Raw genomic sequence first — 24122 nt, 5'->3', positions numbered from 1 at the left:
GGACTTTTTCTTCTGACCTGATTTTGGTTTAGTTCATTGGGATCCCCTACTACTTTGGCCTGGACCCGTAGTAGAGGTCAGGTTCTGGGAATCGCTTGGGTTCAGACCTGACTATAGATGGTCTCAGCTGGCTGTGGAGTCATGAAAAAATGAATCCTGTCTTCAGCCTCCAAGTGGCAGCCAGCTGGTGTGCTGATCTTGCATGGGATTCTGGAAAGAAAGGTGCCTCAGTGGCTGTGCTAGATGGGGAGAAGCCTTCTGAGGGGCACAGGGGAGAATGAATACCTTCCTCTGCAGAGAGTGTGCTGGGGAGACTTTTCCCACCCATTCACTTACAGGATCTCAATTATTCATTGTAAAGAACTAAGAGGAGAGTGGTCAGGTAGTTTTTCATTATTTAATTATCAGTTTATGTACTAGTTTATGTACTTACTTTTATGTACTAGATGTATACATTAAATGTTTAAACAGAGAAAGTTGGGCATATAGCTGCATGTTTGCCAATTGAATTCTTTATATTTACTGGGAACCCCACTTTTTGAGTAAATCTTTTGGTTTAAGTAAAAAAAAAAATCACTTTAGGATGAGAATATTTAGTCCCTCATTTTTCTCTTTTACCTCTAATATTTGGTACATGGCGTTTTCAGAAATGCCACCAAGCCTGTATTGTTAGTGGTTAATCTCACAGCCTAGTCAGTAACTCCCAAGCTGGTGAGTTCGTGAAAACTGTCCTTTGCCCCACACCCTGCAGCTCTGAACTCAGTGATCTGAGTTAGGGTGACTTTGAATGGCAACTATGGTTAAGAGGCATGGCCTGAAATCACAGTTTCCAGGGTTGGTGCCTAGAGTCTGCTTTTGAGCTCCCCAGATGGTTGTCACGTGTGCCTGTGTCCTAGAGGCCAAACACACTGGTGCTGGAAGGGACCCCAGCCCCTCTCAGGAGGGTGTGAAGTGTCTCCTCTGCAGCTGCTTTTTTCACTCAGGGGTGCATCCGTCCCACAAGTCCTTCCTGGGCTGCAGTAGCTCTACGTGTTCCTGCTTCTTTAGTGCCCTCCCAACACGCACTTTTTCTATGATTTGGTTTGAGACAAAAGAGCCAAACACACAAAGCGATTTTTCTATAGAGTGAGAAAAATCAAGATCCAGTCTCAGAGAACATTAGGGAATCACTGATCTCCTCCAGAGTCACCTGGTGCAGGTTTACCAGTCCCTGGGAACTTCTGGGTGGCCGGCTAAATTCTAGATGTGGATAGTGGTGCCATCTTTCTAGGTTTATAATCAATGTCAAGTGTCAGTGCAGCCATGAAAAGAAAGTGATGTTTCTAGAGTAAACTCTGTTGCATTCTGTCTGTGTGCAATTAAAAAACTTATTGCCATTTATTTACTCTTCATTCCATTTCATCCATCCATCTGAATTCATCTTCCTTTCCATCCATCTTTCCATTCCACCTATTCATCCATCTTTCCATCCATCTTTCATCCTTCCATTCGTGCATCCTTCCATTTCACCCTTCTCTCCTGACATCCCTTCATCAATCTCTCCATTCATCTATTCATTCACTTATTCCTTAGTCATTTAATAAAATTTGCTAACTTAAGTATGTTGGGATTCTGCCAAGCTTTTTGGGGATATAAAGATGATAAAAGAACAGTCCCAACTCTCAAAGAACTTGTAGTCTAGTAGGTAAATTAAGATTGTGTGTGTGTGTGTGTGTGTGTGTGTGTGTGTAGATAAAACTAAACAGAATTTAACAGAGCTATTACAAAGGTCCAAGGTGCTTTGAGGCCTAAGTTAAAAATTAGATTAAACTTTATGATAGGACAGAGAAGAATTAGAGGCTACTAACTACTGTCTGTTTCTGAAAAGCTCCTGCTTCCTAACCCCATTGAGAAATCAGAATGCATATTTTCCTCTGCTGGGTGACTGGGATCTTTGGAGTTTTCTGTCACTTTTCCTTTACATACTTTACACAGATATAATCACACAGGGACCCAGTTCTTTGAAATTAGGAAAATGAGACCGCTGAGTGGGTAAGTGGTGCATGATCTGTGGGCCAGATGCCACCCCCCTCTCTCTCCTACCAAAAAGAGCTGCCAATTCCCTCTCCCAACCTCTAGTCCTATATTCTGGTGCTCAGATATCCTAGTCAGTTGCGGGTATATGTAGAGGGTGCCCCTGGGCCCAGGTTGAAGGTGGGGCTGAGGACTGAGCCACTCTGGCTGCTATGTCTAGTGGTGAAGTCTGACTCTCTGCATTGGAAGCTTGTAAGATTCACTTTCTGAGGCCTCATTTGCCTGTTCCATTGGGAATGTGCCATGGAATACTGGCACTCACCTCCAAGATATAACTCTTAGAGAAGAGAGTGGAGAATTGAGGGTTTTAGTTCTGCCAAGTGCAGATATGCTTTGGTGTCTTCCTGTGAATCAAGCTCTCTCTTTCCCCTGTATTCCTGCATGGTACCTAGGGTAGAGACAGGCATGCTGATGGATTGACAGACAGACTGACTACTGCATAATTAAGTCCTGAGAATCCTTTGCTGTGTTCTATCCTACAGGTTAATGGAAACAGCGAAAGAAATGACCCGAGAGTCCTTACCTATCAAATGCCTTGAAGCTGTCATCCTGGGCATGTATCCTTGAAGTTATGTATGCTTATAGTTACTGCACAGATGGTGACCTAACTATGGGGCTTGTTGCACCTTCAACATCTTTAATTAACAGAGATGATGCCCATTTCTCTTTGAATGAAGGGATCAAACTCTGGTGCTTCTCTTTAGCTTTTACTTTGGGAGTTGAACCAAATCAATGCTTGGCTTCTTGGACCAATAGTAGTCAAAACTGTTAGCTCTAGCCTCTGTGAGGGCTGGCTCTCAGGCCAGTGGGTTTGCAGGTTCCCTGGTCAGAAGGAGAATTCTAACTTAGAGGGACTAGAGAGAGAGAAAGAGAATATGTTTCTTTCTTGCATTAATTTGACATTGTCACAGGAAAAACACTCAAGGGAAAGTGGAATCAGTAACAAGAGGGCTAGTAGCCAAACCCATCTCCAAGGAAAACGTAAGGGCAGATTGTGGAGGAGACCAAGCAGTGGCAGTGCATTCCCACTTGATGGAACACAGCTGGCACAAGGGTCTGGTCTCGCTCACACTTTCTGTTCCATTTTCCACCACACTCTTGGCTCTTCAACCTGAGAGGAGTACAGTCCAGAAAAACCGTGATGACGCTTATTGGTGCTGATGGTAATTGAATATGATCAGATAGAAAAGCAAAGAAACTCCAAGTTCTCTGGGTGGATGGCTGGAAGGGATGGTGGCAAAGGAAACAGAGTAAGATATGAGCTTGAGAGACGGGGGGAAACCAGTTGGGTCCTTGTGTGCTGTACCGAGAAGTTATCTTTTCCTAAAAGGAAGTAGACAGCTCGGATGGAAGTTCTGAAGCAAAGAAGTGACATGATCATATGTACCTTTTAGAGAGTAGCTTTCTGTTTTATTTTATTTGGTTCTAGGGATTGAACCCAGGGGCGCTTAACCCCTGAGCCACATCCCCAGTCCTTTTTTTAAATTTAGGACAGGGTCTTCTAAGTTGCTTAGGCTGGCTTTGAACTTGTGATCCTCCTGCCTTAGCCTCTTGAGCTGCTACTATTACAAGCATATGCCAGGTGAGAGTAGCCTTCTAAGGACATACTGAAAAAGAACAGCTGGAGAAGGCTGGGACTGGATCTGCAAAGCCCATTGGGAGCTATTGCAGGAGGGAAAGGTGATGTTTGGACCATGGCCCTGGTGATAGGAATGGAGTTGAGGTAATGGTTTCAGGAGTTGATAAGGAGGCAGAATGTACAGAATTTGGAGACCAGATGGATGCAGGAGTTAATAAGGAATCAACAAATACAGGTTTCCTGATTAGGTGACAGTGTGTGGAGGATGGGCTGGAGGAGTGAGAGTGACAGAGAAGTGGATACTTCACTTCAGTGCAGACCTGAACTCAGGAAGTAGCAGTGAAGGAGGAGAAAAGGAGTTGGAAGTGAATCAACACTTGTGAACTGCTGAGAAGTGAAGAGCTAAATGAGAAAGCAGGAACCCTATATTTCTGGCTTGCATAATAAATAGGGTCACACACCAAGGGAAGGACTTAGAGGGAAGGATCAGATTTATGGGGACCTGAGTTCAGATTTGGACTAGCTGAGTTTGAGGCATTGAATTCAGGATGCAGGATGGGCTGTTTGGAGAGTGGAGCTCACCAGGAGGATCTACACTAGAAATACTGATGGGGAGCTGGGATATTCGGGGGGTTGTAGCTGCTGTTCAACACGTTAGAAGAGAAAATGATCAAGGACAAAAATCTCAGTATTTTTTGGTCTAGTTGGATGCAAAGAACTTATGAGACTCAAGAGGGGAAGTCAGAGAGGTCAAAGGAAAGGCAGAAGAGAAAGGAGCTCTAGCAATCAGCAGGACATGGGATTGGTCTAGTCTGTTTTTTTTGGTCTTTGGACATTGTCATGGGAGGGGGAATTTCTTGCCTGTCTGTGGAGCACTCGCAGGTCTGATCTGAAACCAGATTGTGCACAGGTGCCTTGGCGGACTTCTGAAAACAAAACAAAACAAAAAAAAAACCCAGAAACTTGAGCCTCTTGGAGGCCCTTCCCCAGCTATGCAATGATGCCTGCTCCCAGCTTCCCACAAAGGAGATGAAATGTGTGCCTGGGGAGCGCAGCAGGAGGCCAGGGCTGAGGGTCAGGGCAACAGATGGCTGAGGGCCCCAACTCTTTAGTGACAGGAATGAGCCACAGCTGTTTAGCAGAGCCTTTTGCAAGTTTAATAGGGGCGAACAATTGGCCAGGGATCTGGTGGAGATCAGTGAAGAACACTAGCCCAGGCCCTTTTCTGGATGGATGAGCTAACCTCAGGCTCTGCTGCTGACATCTAAGTGCACCTGCATATAGTTATCCACCCCTCCTCCCCACACTCCTGCACAGTTTTCTGCATCTAAGCTCCCTGTCACTGAAATTATCTGCAATCTTTGGGGATTGCAGGGAATAGATCTGTGACAAAACTTCTGGGCTTGTACTCTTGCTTTTCCTTTGTTCTTATCCGTGTTACATTTCAGAACAGTCCAGGGAAGGTGGGGAGGGTGGAGAGATTGAGCTCACACTGCTGAACACAGTGAAATCTGACTCTGGGACGCAGACAAGAAACACAGACCTAAATTCTAAAAGTTGCAGCATCTTTGTCTTCTCTTTGCTGTGCGTCAGCATCTCTGTGTCCTGCTTTGCCCTCAGGGATAGTGAAGGATGGCTTGGGCATCACCTGTGTCTCCCGCAGACCCTTGTCCAGGAAAAGACCTGGATGACTCAGAAGCTGTCTGTTTGGCTGCATAGAAGCCTGTGTCCCTTGACCTTTTCTGTCTTGTTTTCTTTTTGTACTTTTTTCCCAAGTTCAGGATTTTCTCCCAAAGAGCCACTTTTTTTTTTTTTTATCTTGCCAAAGCACATACACATACTTTTACATGCATGCTGGATACATAGATCTTTGGTTCTAAATTATTTTCTGAAGTATAGCAACAATCTTAGAGGGCTTCACCACTGAGGTAGGCTTGCTCATGGTGCTAAAGAACATGGTTTGTGAAAGTTACAGGTGCCATATGAGAAGTAGCCTCAGCATTTCCCCAGACACAAGGTGCTAGGAGATTATCCAGAGGTTTGAGTGCTGCTGTTTTCCTTCCCAAGGAAAAACTCAGGCTGCTTCCCTACTCTCACCCAAGGCTTCACTGACTGCCATAATGATGGAACAAATCCTGGAGATCTGTGGCTTGTGATGGGGTGGTCTAGTGGTCTCTCCTGCCTCCTCCCCACTCCTACTTCCCTACCTAGCTGACTGCTTGTCCCCCAAGACTAATTCCAGTGTTGCTGTGCTGAGGCTCCACTTCTGTCCACCCACAGATTACTGGGCTTGCCTCTCTACGGCAGGTATGACATCATGTTCTGGTCCTGTTTTTTTATTGTAAAACACATATAACAAAGTTTAACCATCTTAACTATTTTCAAATATATAATTCAGTGACATTAAGTCTATCTGTAATCTTGTGTGACATTATTACCGTTCATCTCCAGAACTTTCTCATCACCCCAGTTGGAAGTGCACACCCATTAAACAGCTCCTGTTGCCTCCTTCCAGCCCCTGGCAACCAATATCTGCCTTCTGTCTCTATGAATTTGACTATTCTAGGCACTTCAGATGAATGGAATCATACAGATTTTGTCCTTTTCTGTATGGCTTATTTCACTTGGCATCGTATCTGCAAGCGTTTATTCATGTTTTAGCATATTACAAGATTTCTTTCTTTCTTTTTTTTTTGGCTACTAGTAATCAAGCCCAGGACCTCACGCATGCTAGGCAAGCTCTCCACCATTGAGCTAACTCCAAGCCCAGGATTTCATTCTTTTAAAAGGATGAATAATACTGTTTGTCATACAGATACTACATTTTGTTTATCCATTTATCCATTGGTGGACGTTTGGATTGTTTCCACTTTGGTTATTGTGACTAATGCTGCTGTGAGCCTCAGGGTACAGATGTCTGGAAACCCTGGTTGCAGTTCTTTTGGGTACTGTGACTAACTGATATCAGTCAGCTTGTTATTGCTGTGACCAAACTACTTGGCAATAATTTAGAGGAGGGAAAGTATGTTTGGTTTCATGGTTTCAGGGGTTCAGTACCTGGCTGGCCAGCTCCATTGCTTTAGACTCCAGGTGAGGCAAGACATGGTGGAGGAAAGCTGCTCAGCTCATGGCAGCCAGGAAGCAGGGGGGGCGGGAGAGGGAGGGAGGGAGGGAGGAGAGGGAAGAGAGAGGACAGAGAGAGGAGGGAGAGTTGCCAGGGACCCCTCGTGATCTGTTTCCTCTGGCCACACCCTTCCTGCCTACAGTTACCACTCAGGTTGATAGTCCTTTCAAATTATTCATCCATCAAATGGACTAATCCACTCATTAGGTCACAGCTCTCATAATCTAATGAGCTTTGGGGGGACACTTCATGTCCAGTTGTAACAGGTATATACCCAGAATGAAATTGCTGGATCATATGTTAATTCTGTTTTGTTTTTTAACTTTAAAAAAATTTTTTTTAGTTGTAGATGGACACATGATACCTTTATTTATTTTTATGTGGTGCTGAGGATCAAACCCAGTGCCTCACACATACAAGGCAAGCACTTTACCACTGAGCTGCGGCCCCAGCCCTGGTAATTCTGTTTTATTATTTGATTTCCTCATATCCATTTTGAGTCTGCCTCCCACCAGATCCAGAGAAGGCTGTGTTCTTCATCTTTGGCTCCGCAGCCCTACCTAGCAGCCCAATAGGCACAGGGCACACTTACAGACAGTGGTTTTTTACAGTGATTTCAATAACTGAAGAATGCCCTCATTCCAGCCTCAGAGAACTCACCCCAGAAAGCAGGCAGGAGTTTATGTGAGAGACTCAGAGGACTTGACTTCACTTTCTTACCGCCAGTGACATGGCTGTCCTCTGGCTGAGGACTGGGTTCTGTCAGCTTCCTGTTTTTCAGGGCACATGAGTTCAGCCACCACGGAGTGCTGTCCTTTTAAATGTAAGGAAGTGTATCCTCCCAATCTAAGGTTCATTCTTTGAGCAAGCAATGAACAGGACCTTCTGTGTGCCAGGCCTGTGCTGTGCCCAGGGGTTAATGGATGCCAGACACAGCTGCTGCCCTCTCAAGATACAGTGACAGTGCAGGATGGGAAGCACCAAGTGCTGCATGAGTTCTTGTTCGTGGAGGGATCGAGTAAGCCGAGAGAAATCAGGGAAGACACAACACTCAGGGAGGAAGAGAGGGCATAGCAGTAAGGCTATCCCCAGGCGGGTGTTAAGCCTGTGTGAACCCTGGGAGCAGAGGGCACAAGTCCACAGCCTCTTATGGTTCCCACGAGATCCCAAAGATCTCGGCCAGGTTTGAATCCCCTGCAGTATATGGCTAGTGTGTAAGTGAAGCCAAAAAGTAAGTTATTACTGCAATAAAAATGCAATGTAGGGCTGGGGATGTGGCTCAAACGGTAGTGCGCTCGCCTGGCATGCATGCGGCCCGGGTTCGATCCTTAGAACCACATACAAACAAAGATGTTGTGTCCGCCGAAAACTAAAAAATAAATATTAAAAAATTCTCTCTCTCTTTTTCTTTAAAAAAAAAATGCAATGTAGTATAGAGTTTGTCTAAATTTTTTAATGATATCATTTTGTCCCAGCTCTATAATATAAAGGATCATGTAATATAAAGATCCTTTAAAAGTCATCTAAATGTTTGGTTATATTTGACTTCATATTATGAGAGAATAGTTGCACTAAGGGCAATGGGCATCCATCTGCGTATTGTCTCAGAGAGAATTCTCCAGAACTATCTAGGGTCCTCGTGTCCATCAGTGTTATAGCTAGGGTAGGGTAGGGGGAAAATGGGACTGTAAAAAGGAGTAATGAGCAGGGATCAAATCGTGGCAGGATGTGGACTATGTCCTGGAGAAGATGAGTCATTGAAAACTTTTTAAGTGGAAGACTGACATATAACAAATTTTGACTTAAATAGTTCATTCTGGCCACTGCATGGAATTGGAGAGGAGGCCAGCATTAGTGAACACATTCTTAGAGTGAGAATGGCACCTGCTATGAATACTGACTATGCACAGGACTCTGTGATGAGCACCTGGATTAGTATTTTCCAAATCTTTTTAGCAGAGGAGTGACATTATATTCCGCCCCCTTTCGGAGGAGTTTTCATTAGCCCTCTCCAGAAAAGCTGGCAGAAGGACACACAGCCTCAGCAGGACTGGTTGGGATTTCAAGACGGACTTGAGAATGCTATGCCTCTTATCCATCATTCCTGGACAGGGAGGCAGTGGGACCATTATTTGAAGCTGCACCTGTGAAGTTGCTAGGTCAAAACCAAGGTAACAGTAAGAGGCTTTTACTAAATCCAAATGGGCTAGTGAGTGGAGAGAGCCTGCCTATTGGCTGGGGACTGAGCCTTGGGGAGCCTTGGGGTTTGGGTGTGGAGGCAGCTACTCTGCATGGTACCCCAGGAATATCTTCTGGCATGGGTACTCCAGGGCCTGGGAAGACCAGATGAGGTACATATTGACCCCTTATGACTTTTCTCTGGCCCTTGCCACCTAGATCATCCACCACCCTGCCTCTCACATCTCTATTGCCTGGATTCTGGTTTTCATTTCTCACTTTGAACTACAGCGTATTCTTGGTCTATTTTACACAAGGTAGTCTAGCACATCATTCTGACTGTATAAAAGAAGAAAACAAAGATACCTTAAAGAGCTCTTAATCACCCGTAGAGAACCAAGCAAGGAAAAAGTGCCTTCATGTTATGTTTTGCATTTTTTTGTTTTCCATTTAATTACTAAAGATGGCAAGCTGTTCTCTTTGTCCCATATTAATTCTGCTTTGGTATGTACCATTTAGTTGATACTTGAAGATATCAAGTGGATCCTTTATCAAAGGATCCAGAAAGCTTAGATGTGGGCCTGCTCAGAGGCAGAAGTATAGGCTCGTTGACCCCTATGAGTTTGTTTTCCTTTCTTGGGAGTTCATCCTCTGTGAATTTTCAAGACCTTTGGTTCCTTCCTTGACTCAAATTGTCTAAGATACTTAACCAATGGACAGCCTTCCATCGAGCGATTCCCCATCAGCTTTAAAACCTACTTCTCAGGAAACTACTTTCACCATGTTGTGCTGGGGATTTATTGCAATGGCCACTATGGCTCATTGGGCATGAGCAGAAGGGCTGAGCTGATGGACAAGCCATTGACCTTTCGGACTCTGAGTGACCTTATCTTTGACTTTGAAGACTCTTACAAGAAATACCTGCACACAGTCAAGAAGGTCAAGATTGGGCTATATGTCCCCCATGAGCCTCATAGCTTCCAACCCATTGAGTGGAAGCAGCTGGTCCTCAATGTCTCCAAGATGTTGAGGGCTGACATAAGGAAGGAGCTGGAGAAGTACGCCAGGGACATGAGAATGAAGGTAGGTGCTGGGAACACAAATTTATGCCAAAGAGCCTTTTTCCCATTTCCTCTCTCTCCCCACCCACTCCTCTACCCCTTTTGCTCCAGGCCTCAAACTTCTAGGATGGTCACAAGTTTCCTGAGGTTATCTTGCTTGGTGGTCACCCTAGTAAATTGAGAAATATAAGTCATTTATTACTTGATAAAGACAATTGAAGTCTCTATTTGTATGTAACATAGTTGGCCCTTCATACCTGTGGGTTCTGCATCTGCAGTTCCTTATTAAAAATACTTGGGAGGGGCTGGGGTTGTAGCTAAGTGGTTGAGCACTTGCCTCACATGTGTGAGGTACTGAGTTCGATCCTCAGCACCACATAAAATAAATATATAAAGCAAAGATATGTGTCTATCTACAACTAAAAAAAAAAAAAAAGACCCTCTGGTTTAAAAAAAAATACTTGGGAAAAAATTACATCTGTTCTGAATATATACAGACCTGTGTATTGTCATTATTCCCTAAATAATACACTGTAACAACTGTTTTCATAGTACTTACATTGTGTTAGTTATTGCAAGTAATTTAAAGAACGTGAGAGGATTCTGTAGGCTATATGCAAATACTACACCATAGATTTTTGGTAATCTGTGGAGTTCCTAGAACCAGTCCCCTCTAGGATCAAGAGGATAATTGTTTCTCAAAAATCAGAACTAAAACCAAATTAGATCTTAAAATTAAAGCAATATCTTGTCCTGCAATTTCTTCTGTGAAATCAGATGTAAAATGTAGTCATTTCACATTAAAGCTCTAGGTTTGTTCTGTTTTCACCATACAGTAGGGTGGCCAATCGTTCCAGTGTGGTTGGAACTGAATGGTTTTCCAGGACAGGTTTTTCAATATTAAAACTAGAAAAGGAGGGGCTGGGATTGTGGCTCAGCGGTAGAGCGCTCGCCTAGCACGCGTGAGGCCCTGGGTTCGATCCTCAGCACACATAAAAATAAATAAATAAAATAAAGACATTGTGTCCAGTTACAACTAAAAAATAAATATTAAAAAAAAAAAAAAAAACTAGGAAAGGAGCCAGGTGCAGTGGTATACGCCTGTAATCCTAGCAGCTTGGGAGGCTGAGGCAGGATCATGAGTTCAAAGCCAGCCTCAGCAAAAGTGAGGCTCTAAGCAGAGAGGTCTCTAAACAGTGAGACCCTGTTTCCAAATAAGATAAAAATAGGCATAGGGATGTGGCTCAGTGGTCAAGTGCCCCTGAGTTCAATCCCTGGTACCCAAACGAAACAAACCAGGAAAGACCCAGGGAAACCAGGAGGAGTTGGTCTCCCTGCTTTATGATGTGTTTCAGAGTCACATTACATCTTCGGTCTGCCATCTCAATTGTAAAGCCCCTTGACATAAAATTCTAATCAGGCGTCACAATAGCCAACGAGGGAGTGTTCACTGGGCAGGCCTTAGATAGAACATACCTATAAGCCTTTCTTCCCTCTTTCAGGTTTACCTCTGTAGTGACTTGATGCCAGCTTATCCATGTCCCTTCAGGGCTTGTGGGGTCACTACAGGAAAGCCCCTGCACACTCTAAAGCCCTGGGGTGGGGGTTATGTTAACTTCAGGCTTGGTTATGTTCAGCACCTGGGGGCCTGCCTTCTTCACTCTGTTGGCTCTGGAGTGGAGCTTTTGATGAACTGCAGCCGCTCTGTGTACCTGGGCTGGGAGAGTCTGAGGCAGTGTAGCTGAGCGGAGAATCTTACCAAGAGACCAGGCAGCCCCAGGAGGCTAGGCATTTGACTCAGTTCCCCTGTCTGCCATGGAAAAGGGGATGTGAAGACCCACATGGCCCCCTGGGAGATGGTGCCCTTCTTGCGTAGGGAGGAATGTGTGCCGCTCTGGAAGTCTTCCTGTCGGTGCCTCTGAACTGTGGGATCATGGGTGGGCTGGGGGTTGGGATGCTGTGCTGTAGGAGGATATGGGGTGGGGGTCCTTTAGGAAACAGTGTGGTTGATGCCTCATATCTCCTCCAGATCTTGAAACCTGCAAGTGCCCGCTCTCCAACCCAAGTGAGAACCCGGGGAAAATCCCTGTCCCCCCGAAGGAGACAAGCAAGCCCCCCAAGAAGGCTTGGCAGGCGAGACAAGTCGTGAGTAATATTCCTCTTCCCTAACACGAGGCTCAGCACACATATTTGTGGGGTTGTCCTGGCCCATGGTGACAAAGCTGTGTCCTGGGTTTGACATTTGAACAGACGATGATCCCCAAGAGAACTACCCTCATTCAGGGGTCATATATGGAGAAGGATCCACTTGGCACATCCCCCCCATTACTCTTACCCTGCTGATTCTGAGTTGTGTACACACCCAAAGGGCCAAGATCCAGATGGCCCTAGAGGAACAGCCTGGAAGCCAGGTAGAACGGAAGGAGCACTGGATCTAGATTTAGGAAACCTGGGTCTGGAACCAGCTTGGCCACTTAGGCTAAGACATGTGACCTTGGGCATGTCTTATAACCTTTCTGGATATATGTTTGTCACCCATAAAATGAGATTGTTAGAATTTATGACTTTCCTAAAACTCTGTAGTCAACTGTGCCCAGCAAAAGTATGATTGCCATCAGTGGATGGTGGCATCAGAAATACCCGCAGGCTCATCCTTTTCCTTGGCTAACCCTCCTGTTTTGGCCCCAGGACTAGCAATTCCACACCTACTTCTTAGGTCATAATGACCCACTTAAGATATGACAGATCGGAGCTGCCAAGGATGCCCAGAGTAACCAGCAATAATCCACTGGCAAACACTTGAGCTATAATTATACTGGGAGAAATGCTGCTTTTCTTAATAATAGCAGCATGCTGTGTCACATGAACCCCTGGCCATGATGGGGACAGTGCACACAGTCTTGGTTGAGTCCCAGCTCTGCCACAGATTAGCTGTGCAGCTGGACAGATCCTTGGTCCTCAGGGAACCTTAGTTTTCATCTATAAAAGAGAATAAAAATGCATCCTCGCCGATCTCACAAGGTTGTTGAAAGGATTCAGTTAGATCTTGTGACAAGAGTGACTTGGGAATGGCGAACTGCTTTAACACAAGCCTGTTAATCCTACAGGGTAAGCAGGGAATGGTTTTACAATGTTTATTTTCAGATAAAGAAACCAGAAGACAAAAACGTGTTCATTATGTCCTATTCCCAGTAACTAGTCAAATATGAGCTGGGGCTCCTGTTTGGAGGCTGGAAAGAGACTTGAGAGGGCAGGTATCTTGACTAAAGTTTAAAATGGATTGAGGTAGATGAGGAGGGGCAATTCCCTTCCCATTTTCTTTTTTTCGGGGGAGGGTGGGTGGGTACCAGGGATTGAACCCAGGGGCACTTGACCACTGAGCTACATCCCCAACTCTATTTGTGTTTTATTTAGAGACAGGATCTTGCAGAATTGCTTAGCGCTTTGCTGTTGCTGAGACTGGCTTTGAACTTGTGATCCTCCTGCCTCAGCTTCCCGAGCTGCTTGGGATTACAGGCGTGCACCAATGTGCCCGACTCCCATTTTCTCTTAAACCTTGATATTTCTGAGTTGCAGATCCAGGGAAGGGGTTATGGGGCTACTGGATATGGGGAGAAAAAAGAGGGACATGGATGAGAACAAAAAGAAGGGCTGCCAGAAGCAGGACGCACCAGAAGCCCACCCCAGGCCCCTCCTTCCCTCTCTAGATGTCAGCTCTGTCATTGCTCAGACTAGATCCCAGCACATTCTGGCTCCCAGAGTTATGTCTGCAGAGAAACAGCTTCTCTGCTTCTGCCCATGGCCTTTACCAAGCAGGTTTTGCTTTTGGCAAGGAAGAAAGAGACAAGTATGACTATGAGTTTAAACTCCAGGAATCCTACCGTGGGACAGTGAGCACCACAAAGAGTTTGGTGACCTTACTGTGCTATTATTTCAGCATTACATAAGGCCAGCAAGTCAGCTTTAAATGTGTTGGGTACCAGAGGGCAGCGTGGGAGTGGCCCTAAGGATGGAAATGACCTTAACAGGCAAGAGGCCCATCAGCTGTGGGGTCCTAGCCCCTGTCTGTGCATGGATAATTTTAGTGGCTTTATATCCCCAGCCATTTCCTCCCTACAGATGAAGCTACTGAATTAATTCCACTCTATTTTTGCACTTGTCTGAATAATCCCTTTAAAAAGGAGGATCCGTGTCACTTGGCTGACACAGCTGAGTGGGTGGGTAAGTGGAGATGACTGTATGAGCATCAGCTGAGACAGTTTCCAGGGGGAGACGGGGAAGCCCCTCCACCCATGCATCTTTTCTCCTACTCTGCTGCCTTAGGAGTGTGTAAAGTATCTTCTACAGAGAAAGGTCAGTTTCCCCCATGGTTCTTAGAGAGAAAGGGTGATGGAGTTTGAGGTTCATGTGTCAAAGGCCCTCTGTGAACCTAACCCAGCTCCTCCCCAGCTCTGGGCCTCAGTGCCCTCATAGCTCTTCACGGAGGGATAATCATGTGGCGATTTAACTGGGGCCAGCTTGCAAAGAGCAGGGTTAGATGAGCAGTGGGAGATTTTGCCTCTCTGGTGGTAAGCAAGGACACTCCCATTGGGTCTGGGGGACCAGGGATGGTTAAAGCTCTGCCAAGCCCAGGACCACCATGCCCCATAAGCAAGCTTTCACTGCACGTGTCAGTAGAGCCCCCACTGAGCCTGCGTGCATGTTCCCCGAGGTCCTTCCCATCTCCGACAGGTCACAACTCTCGGCTTGCTGCCTGGGACCTGGGTCTGGGAGAATAAGAGGGAGCTGATGGGAGTTTTCTGGCTTGGCTGGCTATGTTGGCAGTAGGGAGCACCTCCCATTGGAGTGACCACAAGGGAGAGTCTTCTTCATTGGGGCCAGTGTCCATAAGGACCCAAGAGAACCTCTTTGTTCTCTGTCTCCATATGGCTCCTTTCCCCACCTTCTGTCCCTCCCTTGTTCATGTTTCTTCTTCTATTTTTGTCTCTTCCTTCTTGATTTCCCTCCTTCATCATCCTCCCTGGCATCTGTGCCTCTAGTGGGCTCTGCTCACCCGACGGGAGACCCTCTGGGTCCCAGAGTTACTAAGCCTCACCTCAAGATAAGGTCCCTTGGCCACAGGGTCACAGGTGGACAATGCAAATCCTGCTTCATTCTTTCAGGGAGGATTACTCATCTCTAGGCTTCAGGGTGAATGAGGACAGAGGCTGTTTATGAAGTCATAGAGAATGAGTTTGATTCTGTGGTTTAATCACATTGAAGATATTGTTTTAAAATATTTTTTAGTTGTAGTTGGACATAATACCTTTATTTTAATTATTTTTTCGTGGTGCTGAGGATCGAACCCAGGGCCTCATACGTGCCAGGCAAATGCTCTACCACTGAGCCACAACCCCAGCCCACATTGGAGATATTTTGAATAGGATCCTTCAGTGCAGTCATTCTCCTCAGATCCCAGACAAGAAAACATTCCCAGGATAGAAAGAAGAACACTTCCTTAGAACAGAGTTTAAAAAAAAAAAAAGATGACGACTATGGAGGAAAAGCAAACTTCCCAGATTATGTGAACAGAGCAGTCTCTACTCAAATGACTTACCCATTAGCTCCTCATAGGATTTCATATGACCCGGGGTCCCTAGGGACACTTGAAAAAACCAAGATGGAGCGGTGGGTCTTATCAGGACAGATCAGGTCAGGCAGAGTGAGCCAAGAACCTCTGTGAGCTCTGCAGGGTCACACAGGGTCAGGGTTCCTGGAGCTGGGATTCTGGGTCACAGAAAAGAGAGGTAACATCAGAGCCTGGAAGTGGTGCTGTGGAGTTTCAGATAGTGGCCTGTGGTTCTTGAACTCTGGCCAGAGCCTCCTGCCTGGGAAGGGTGTAAGGGATGGGCCCATTCTGTCTTGGCAAGGCCTCCCTGTTTACGTAACAACCTCAGCTGTCTGCCCCATCAGCCGCCAACGGTGGTGCCCGACATCCTGGGAAGTAAGGAATGTGAGGGAAGAGTGGGACTGGTCTTGAATGAGGGTGACAGGTGTGAATGGACCTCTGCCCTCCCAGCGTTCTTCCAGCTGACTCCATGTTTCTCCAGGGCCTACTCAGATAAGCCATAAATGCTAAATTGGGGCTTGGCCTGATCTGATTCCTGTCAGACCTGACAGGAGAGGAGGGTATGGGGTTTCTGTTTATACTTGGAAATGCTGGGCCAGTAGCACCCTTAACATGGAGGACTAAGGGGTTAATGTTAGGGTGCACCTTTACCATGCATCCCTTCCAGGAATCCCAAGTCTGCATGTGACACGGCGGTACTGCTCCTCTTGCATGTGTGTGTGTGTGTGTGTGTGGGACCTGCCAGCATGTGTGCCACACACAGCCCCTTGACAGAGGGTAGAAGAGAGACTAGGGGTTCAGGAATCCTATAAGCTTCCCTTCCTTTTACTACTTCTTTTCTTTTTTTCTTAAATATTTATTTTTTAGTTATAGGTGGGCACAATATCTTTATCATTTTATTTTTATGTGGTGCTAAGGATCGAACCCAGTGCCTTATGCAAGCCAGGCAAGTGCTCTACCACTGAGCCCCAGCCCCAGCCCACTACATCTTTTCTTAAACTCAGCCTCAAGGGGACACACACCTCCTTATATGTTAAGCCCTAGGATGTGGTGATGTCCCCATAGTCCCCAACATGCTGCCCTCATTTTCTGGTTCTGAGGCTTCTTGTGGCCTCACCAGTAGCAGTACTCACACAGCAGCTGATTGGTGTGCAAAGGACTCAGTGTGCCACTGTCAAAGCTCAAGTAACAGTGGGGAAGAGCAGCCCAGAGGTGCTGTCCATATAATACCTTCTCTGTGGAACCACCATGCTGTCCTCCCCAACCTACCTCCCCCTCCCAGCCTCTGACCTGCTGGCTCCCGGGATGCCAACCCACAGTCAGGGTTAAGGGTAGACCAGATGGGCCATCAGGCTTTTGCCTGAGTTCACCCTACTCTCACATTTATGAGAGAACAGATGAGGCTGGGCCCCTTGTTCCTCCCACAAAGGGAGTCAAAGCAAACAGAGTGTCACCCCTTCCCCTTGAAACAGAATGCTGCTCCAGAGCCTTGCAGAAGGGAAATCCTTTGATTCCCTTGCCATGTTTGGACTGGGAATGAGCCTGGAGAACAATGTGCAATCTAAAATAACCCGGGATCTGATGAGAGGTTTTGGGCAAGCACAGACTCAGCTGAATCATCATCCTGGTGTTCGTGTTTCTTAAAAATAACCCCTTGGCAATATTCTAATTATAAATGGGGGAGCACTGGAAGAGGCCTCCACACACACCATAGCTCCCCCAGCTCTGGCCCTGAGATGAGCTGGCGAGGACTGAGCGCTATTTCTGGCTGCACCCAATAGGCAGGTGGCATGCTGTGATAACCCACTTCTATCCTTTGCCAGACCAGGAAGCTGCAGTCACTGCCACTGTGAAAGGAAAGGGTTTCATCTCCTGGGCAGTTCACCAGGAATCTCAGCCTCGCTCTTCTTCCACCAGAATTAGCCTTTCTTCCCCTGGATCTGGAGGTCCAGGGGTGGCAGGCAGGGTGGGAATACAAAGGGAGGAGACACCTCGTCACTTTCCTTTAGGAGTACACAAGCTGTGTGTCATTACAGAACCATAGTCAGCTTACTGAGTAGGCAGGTTCCCTACATGACTTTGAGGAATAAAGCCTCTCCAATACAGAAGAAAAAAATCTTTCTACTTGTTAATTCTTCAGATGTTGTCCTGGCAACTTGAATTCCTGGCTTAGGACTTTGTTCAAATAAGATATTACATGATAAAAGTAGCATATGAGGCCCTATCAGCCATTTACACATTAGGCTGGAGAGGTACATACTCAACAGAGGAACTCCCAGATGAATTTACTTGGACCCTGCTCTCGATCCTTCAGTTTTCAAGGCACAAGGATCGTGAATCAGCAGGATTCTTGAACAGATGAATGTAAGAAACGGCAAATAGTGAATTGTCAGGAAATACTTCATGGAATAGGGGGCATTTGGGTTGGACCTGTAGGGATGACAAGATATGGGTGGGGAAGGGCATTTCAGACAGGACCAAATAGGCAAGGTGCAGAGGCAAGAGTGGCCATGGCGTCCTCAGGTGCTTTGATTGGGGTGGGGGTGGGGTGGGACAGCTTGCTCATAAGGCATGGGCTGCAGGTTCTGGCGACCAACCCTGGCCAATGGTGTGACTTTGCTTGGGCAAGTTCCCTAACTTCATTGCTTTCTCTTCTATAAAGGAGACAGTAACAGTATCAATCTTGGTAGGTTATGATGAGAATTAATAAACCCAACCTCGGGCTGGGGATGTGGCTCAAGTGGTAGCGCGCTCGCCTGGCATGCGTGCGGCCCGGGTTCGATCCTCAGCACCACATACAAACAAAGATGTTGTGTCCGCCAATAACTAAAAAATAAATATTAAAACTTCTCTCTCTCTCTCCCTCTCTCACTCTCTCTTTAAAAAAAAAATAAATAAAATAAAATAAACCCAACCTCATAGAACAGTACCTGGCACGTTGTATGTGCCTGATAGATTCCAGCTATTTATAAGTGATTTCTTGGCTCCTGGAAGACACAGGGGAATTGGTGGAAGTGCTAAGGAAAGATCTAGAAAAAGGAGGCCAAAAACTCGCAAACTAAATTTCATCTATTTTCAGATGTGCCAATAACAGAACCTGGATAAAAGTAGAGTGAAATTTTAGGAACCCATAAACTGTGAAAAGTATGGTGAAAATCCTGTTCCTCAGGTCTGAGGAGCTCCAAAGTGACTGGCCAAAAAGTGACTTCTCTTTGGTGGCCTATGGCCAGTTAGCTACAGTAGACACAGCAAGCCCACAGTTCAGGAACCAGGGGGCAAACTTTGTCTTATTGACCCTGTCCTGTAGCCTGTTCTGGCCACTGACTTCCCAGGAGATGCTGTTGGGCACAGGACTGGGAGTGAACAACCAGTATAGATCTATTTCAATCCCTGAAAATATTAAGCTAGCATCTTACTGGCAGTATTTTCATACATGAAGGGCAACTTATTTAGCTTCAGAATGAGAGGTGCATCTTGGTATTGAGGATGATGCCAGGCCAGGAAGAAAGTGTGCACTTGAGCTGGGCATATGACACACACCTGAAATCCTGATATCTGGGAGGCTGAGGCAGGTGGATCGCCAAGTTGGAGGCAGCCTAGACAACTCAGACCCTGTCTCAAAACAAAATGAAAAGGAATGAGGCTGTAGTCCAGTGATAGAATGCTTGCCTAATATCTGTATGACCCTGGTTTAATTCCTAGACCACAAAAATAAAGAATTGTACCTGAAAGGTTCTAGGGCTGGGGCTGTAGCTCACTGATAGGGAGCACATGCTTACCCTGCTTGAGGCCCAGGGTTCAATCAGTGGTAGGTTGGGCAAGGACTCTGGAGCAAGGGATTCTCTTGTTAAGCACAGGAACTACTTACTTTCCAGGGACAACAGGAGACCCAAGGAGCCACCATGACTTAGGTCCTACATTGTTTAGCAGGGTTATAGGGAAGACAACTGACCCTGAGAAGGGAGTGTGTCTCCTGACTTCACTTAGGTACCACCACTTCTCATGAGTGGAATTATAACTTGCTAGGAACAAGTTCTAACTCCACACACTAACCTTCCTCAGGCTGACTCAACACCCATTGTTACCAGCATTGGGTGTGAATTAGCAATTTTGAGTTATTGGAGGGAACTGGTATCAACAAGGATCAGGTTTAGCTGTGGATAATGCGGGGTTGGAGATGGTGACTTACAAGATTCCCTATTACATGAAAGCAGCTCAGCCGAAGTGGTATGGGGCTTCTTACTGCTCTGACTTCTTTAGTGACCAACTTGAGGTTTAAGCTCTACATCACTTCCACATTGTCCTCAGCAGGAAGTTAGAGGGAAATAAAAAGATGAAAGGCACATGCCAGTTGTCTAAGAGGAGACCTGGTAGCCAACTGCCACACACTTCTACTTCCATCTCATTGGCTGTGTGTCAGCCAAACCCAGGCTGGCTACAGGAAGACTAGGGGATGTAGTTTGTATTCTAGGCAGCCAGGTGGTCAGCTAAAAGTTGGGGGCGGGGATTTCTCACAAAGGGGAAAGTTGTTATTGAGGGGCAACTAAGGCTGCCACACACAGATCATTGAAAACATCAGTTAAAAAATCATCTATTACAAATGTAGTTTCCATTGGGATAAGGAGAATATCCTTTTTCATAGTTACACCACCAGAAAAAGTGGTGTCCATATTTTAGTTGCTGTAGGAAATGACTTTTATTTATTCCTTCTCTAAAGTAAGGAATTGCATATACATATTTCCAGCTTCTCCCTGGGCAAGTGTATTTTTTGTTACTGAATTTTCTTAAGAGTAGAACATGCCAGGAAGGTGAGAGGTTGACTTACCTTTCTGAACATGTGTCTTAGGCTGATACTAATGTATGGAGACAATGCTTTGAGGGAGAAAGTCTCAAATTAGCTGTTTGTAAAGATATCATCTCAGGCAAGGAGACAAAATAGAGGCTTCACTTCAGGTTTTCTGACAAAGTGAACAAGAAATATATGAACCCTTTAAACCTGATTTGTAAGAACCATAGTTCTCTCCACATCAGCGGGCTGAGGACTAGGGCAGAAATCTAAGTTTGAATCCTCAAGCAAAACTGTTTCCTTTAGCTGTCAACCCAAGCAGGGCCCTCACTTGGGAACTGGAGGCCACTCTTCAGGCCTGTGGGTAGTGGTCCTATTTAAAGGGAATGGCTGAGGACTGGAAGCCTTGGGCTCTTTGATTAAAAAAAAAAAAAAGCAAGAGTCTACACACAGTGTTGGTATTCTACCAGCAGTCAACTGTATTTATTAGCATTGTGGGTGAGCCCCAGGAACCATAAAAGACACAAAGAAGAAGGAGGCATGGATCTTGACTGATAAAGCAGGACATGTGGTCTAGCTGAGAAATAAGCCCATGCAATACAGAGAAAATAAAGATTACACTTTTTGTTTTTTAGTGGGGCCAAGTTCCAAGTTAGGGACATTTCTGAAGTCAAGTTTCAGAGAAGAAGGGTCATGGGCTTAATAAGGTCAAGAAGGGAAGTACAGAATTTATTGGCAGTGCTTAACACCATTCATTGAGCTGAGCTGACTGAAGCTGGAAGTGTATTTCTAGTTGAATAAACTGGGCTATCTTCCTGCCAGGGGAAAACCATTTGCTGTTAGGAAAACTTTCAAAGGTATAAACTAAGAAATTTTTTACATTTATATTTTATTTTTTATAATTATGAACAAGGTTCTATGTAACCTAAAAATATTTTTCTTGTAAAAATGACCAAATGTGAAGCTTTTAGATTAGAAATCACTAGACATTAAACATCCAAAAGCTGGTTTATAGTCTTGGTTACTTCTTATCCAAGAGGCTCATTAGGAATAGGAAAAATCGCAAGATAAACCACAAGGCTTAGGCACTGTTATATTAGAAAGTCACTTAGAAAATGTCTTTAATGACAACAGATGATGTGCTACTAAGTGATTTCTACCACCTCCCCCCAGCTTCAAGTACTTTCTTACATAAATACACAGGCATAGTTTTATATTGATATTGGAAAGTATTTTAGAGAATGTTTCTTAGGAAAGAGACATGCTTTGCCACTGAATAACTTCCATAATGACATGTTGTTTTCAGATAAATTTTGAAAAATTCACCTTGATTTTATATATTCAAGTCTGGAATATAAACCCTCTGTCAATGGTAACTGGGATCCTCTCCCAGAATCTGGGTCACCTGAGTCACCCTGTAATATCTGAGCTTCCTTAGAGACACAAAAGCTAGGAAATCAGTTTCCAGGAGAATTCCACTTTCAGTTTGTGGCATATGTGACTTTTTAGACAGTTGCAATGTATAGCGGAACTGGGTTTCAAAAGTTATCATGGGACTCCATTGTCGTACAGCTGAAAAAGTTCATTCAACACCCTGAAAATTTTTGATTTCTACATTAAAAGCCTGCTAGAATGTTCCTTAAAACCTATAAAAGCAGACCTAAGAACAAGAACCAGAGTTGGGAGCTAAGGCTGGTAGAGTGGGGGTGGAAGGTGGAAAAAGACAAGGATCAGAAAGGTCAGGAACTCTGAGTAGAGGCCCTTGAAGATGCTCATTATCTTTCTTTGCCCTGTCCCCTCTCTCCCACCATCTTCCTGTCTTTTAACTTTAGACCTGCTCTGCCTGAAAAGAAGGTGGCTGACCTCAGCACTCTGAATGAAGTGGGCTATCAAATCCGAATCTAGCCAAGCCATACCGGGCAGCAAGAGGGTTTCTGTGGTGCTTCTCTCTGCACTTTACCCAGCATCTTCAGGAGGAACTGCAACTATTATTTATTAAGAACTTGAAAATTTTATTTTTAAGGATTCACCTGGAAACAGAATCCGAGTGGGTGGGGATAATTAGCTTTAAAAACTCTGACCATGAAAAGGCTAAAGTAATAAACCCCACTGGAGCTGGACTGTCTCCCTCACTAAAGATCTCAAGGATAACAAACATTCACAATAGTTTTATATTTTTCCATTTACTGACTTTCTTTTACTTGCTTTGAACATTATGCCTCACCAGTAGTAAATGTTCATAAATCCTCTCCCACTTTTGGTATAGTAAGGTAACTCAATCAGTATTAGTCTTTTTCAGCAATAACAGAAGCAAAGAATGGTGGGGTTTTTTTAAGCAGTTAATATTACCTCAGCCTTTTGACATTAGATATGCAAACTTAATGGTATTTTGGTTTTTTATATTCTATTTGTATTGTTTCCCCAACATTCCCCATGGGGATCTCCACAAGTTTGGAGTTTTTTCCTGGTGCACACACGTGATGAGACTTAAGGTATTTTATGCAGGTGTTTTATTAAAAAGCACTGAAATTCTCCTGGCAATACGGGAAACCATTTTTAGGATCTTGGAATTACTTGTTTCTTAAAACATTTGCTGAGAGCATTTTTTGTTCTTTCAAAACAAAACAAGCACAGTCAAAAGCTAGTCTATGTTCTGTCACTAACATTTAAACTTTGCAGAGTCTGGCAAAATAGGACATGAGGTCATACACTCCTTCCACAAATTTAGCAGTATTGAGGTTACAATCTCTGCCAGCAACACACTCAAAGTCAGAGAGACAGGAATGAATCAGGGGTCCTGAGAACCCGATAACCTTTTCTCTCACATTTCATCTGATTTTTAAACTCTTGAATTAAGTTTTGATTCTGAAGAACTTACCATTGTTAAAGATGTGTTCTGATGTCTTATATTAAGGCCAAATGTGATACAATATGATTTTTTTCCCAGTTCTTTGCTTTTAGATCCCTCTTCATGACAATTTGGAAATACTGGAAAAAATCTATGGATTAGCAGAACATTTTTCTTTCTTTTCTTTTCTCTTTTTTTTTTTTTTTTTTTTTTGTAGAATGGAAGTCTTCTGGTACAATGTTACATATGAAAGTGTAATTTAGTCCATGAGCACAGAATGCACGTCTGGCTGCATTTACCAGTTATGGTGTAACTTCTGGCTGCAGACCAGAGCAGTTCTGAGGGCAGACATGTGTAATCTGTGTTACAAATATCAAGAGCAGAACTTCTATTTCATTTGTTTTATCTTAGCAACCATGCTAACTTGTAAGACCAAAGGACATATTTAAGTCAAGTCTGATTAAGCTTGTCAACAAAAGTGTTAGTTCAGTGTTTCTCCTTTGGCTTTGACTAAAGGTAGTTGAAAGAAGGGAGTTAAAAAAAAAAAAAATAAAGGTAAGAATCTGTTCCGTGATAACTTATACCAATAAAACCCCTGGGGGTGGGTGTCATGAAAGCACAAGGGATTCATCCTTTAGCTCACTTTACCCTAAAAATCAGTATTATTAATGAAAGTACTGCTGTTCTGGAAAAGGAAGTCTAATGTCCCTTAGTGACCAAATAAGTATATATTTCACGTAGACTAAATGCAGCATGAGAGAAAATTCGGAACAGTTTTTAAGAATAGTATTTTTGGACTAGGGATATAGCTCAGTGGTGAAGCACACTCAGCATGTGCAAGGTCCTTCCTGGGTTCAATCCCAAG

General features: G+C 44.7%; 1 protein-coding gene across 2 annotated transcripts in view; it reads left to right on the top strand.

Moving 5' to 3' along the window:
* Vash2 (vasohibin 2) overlaps positions 1–24122 on the top strand; it is a 36643-nt gene that overhangs the window by 11252 nt on the left and 1269 nt on the right. The window contains exons 3-7 of one of the 2 annotated variants that reach the window (XM_076872992.1): positions 1975–2031; positions 2556–2630; positions 9656–10037; positions 12045–12160; positions 22242–23428. In XM_076872992.1, coding sequence (XP_076729107.1) covers positions 1975–2031; positions 2556–2630; positions 9656–10037; positions 12045–12160; positions 22242–22314 — 703 coding nt within the window. In that variant the 3' untranslated portion in view covers positions 22315–23428. Of the gene's footprint in view, positions 1–1974; positions 2032–2555; positions 2631–9655; positions 10038–12044; positions 12161–22241; positions 23429–24122 lie in introns of those variants that run through there. The other variant, XM_076872991.1, reaches the window with a different exon arrangement.

The sequence above is a fragment of the Callospermophilus lateralis genome, chromosome 13 (genome assembly GCF_048772815.1).
Source record: "Callospermophilus lateralis isolate mCalLat2 chromosome 13, mCalLat2.hap1, whole genome shotgun sequence".
NCBI lineage: Eukaryota > Metazoa > Chordata > Mammalia > Rodentia > Sciuridae > Callospermophilus > Callospermophilus lateralis.
Note: the sequence above shows the minus strand (reverse complement) of the source record. Positions and strands in the feature narration are given on the sequence as shown.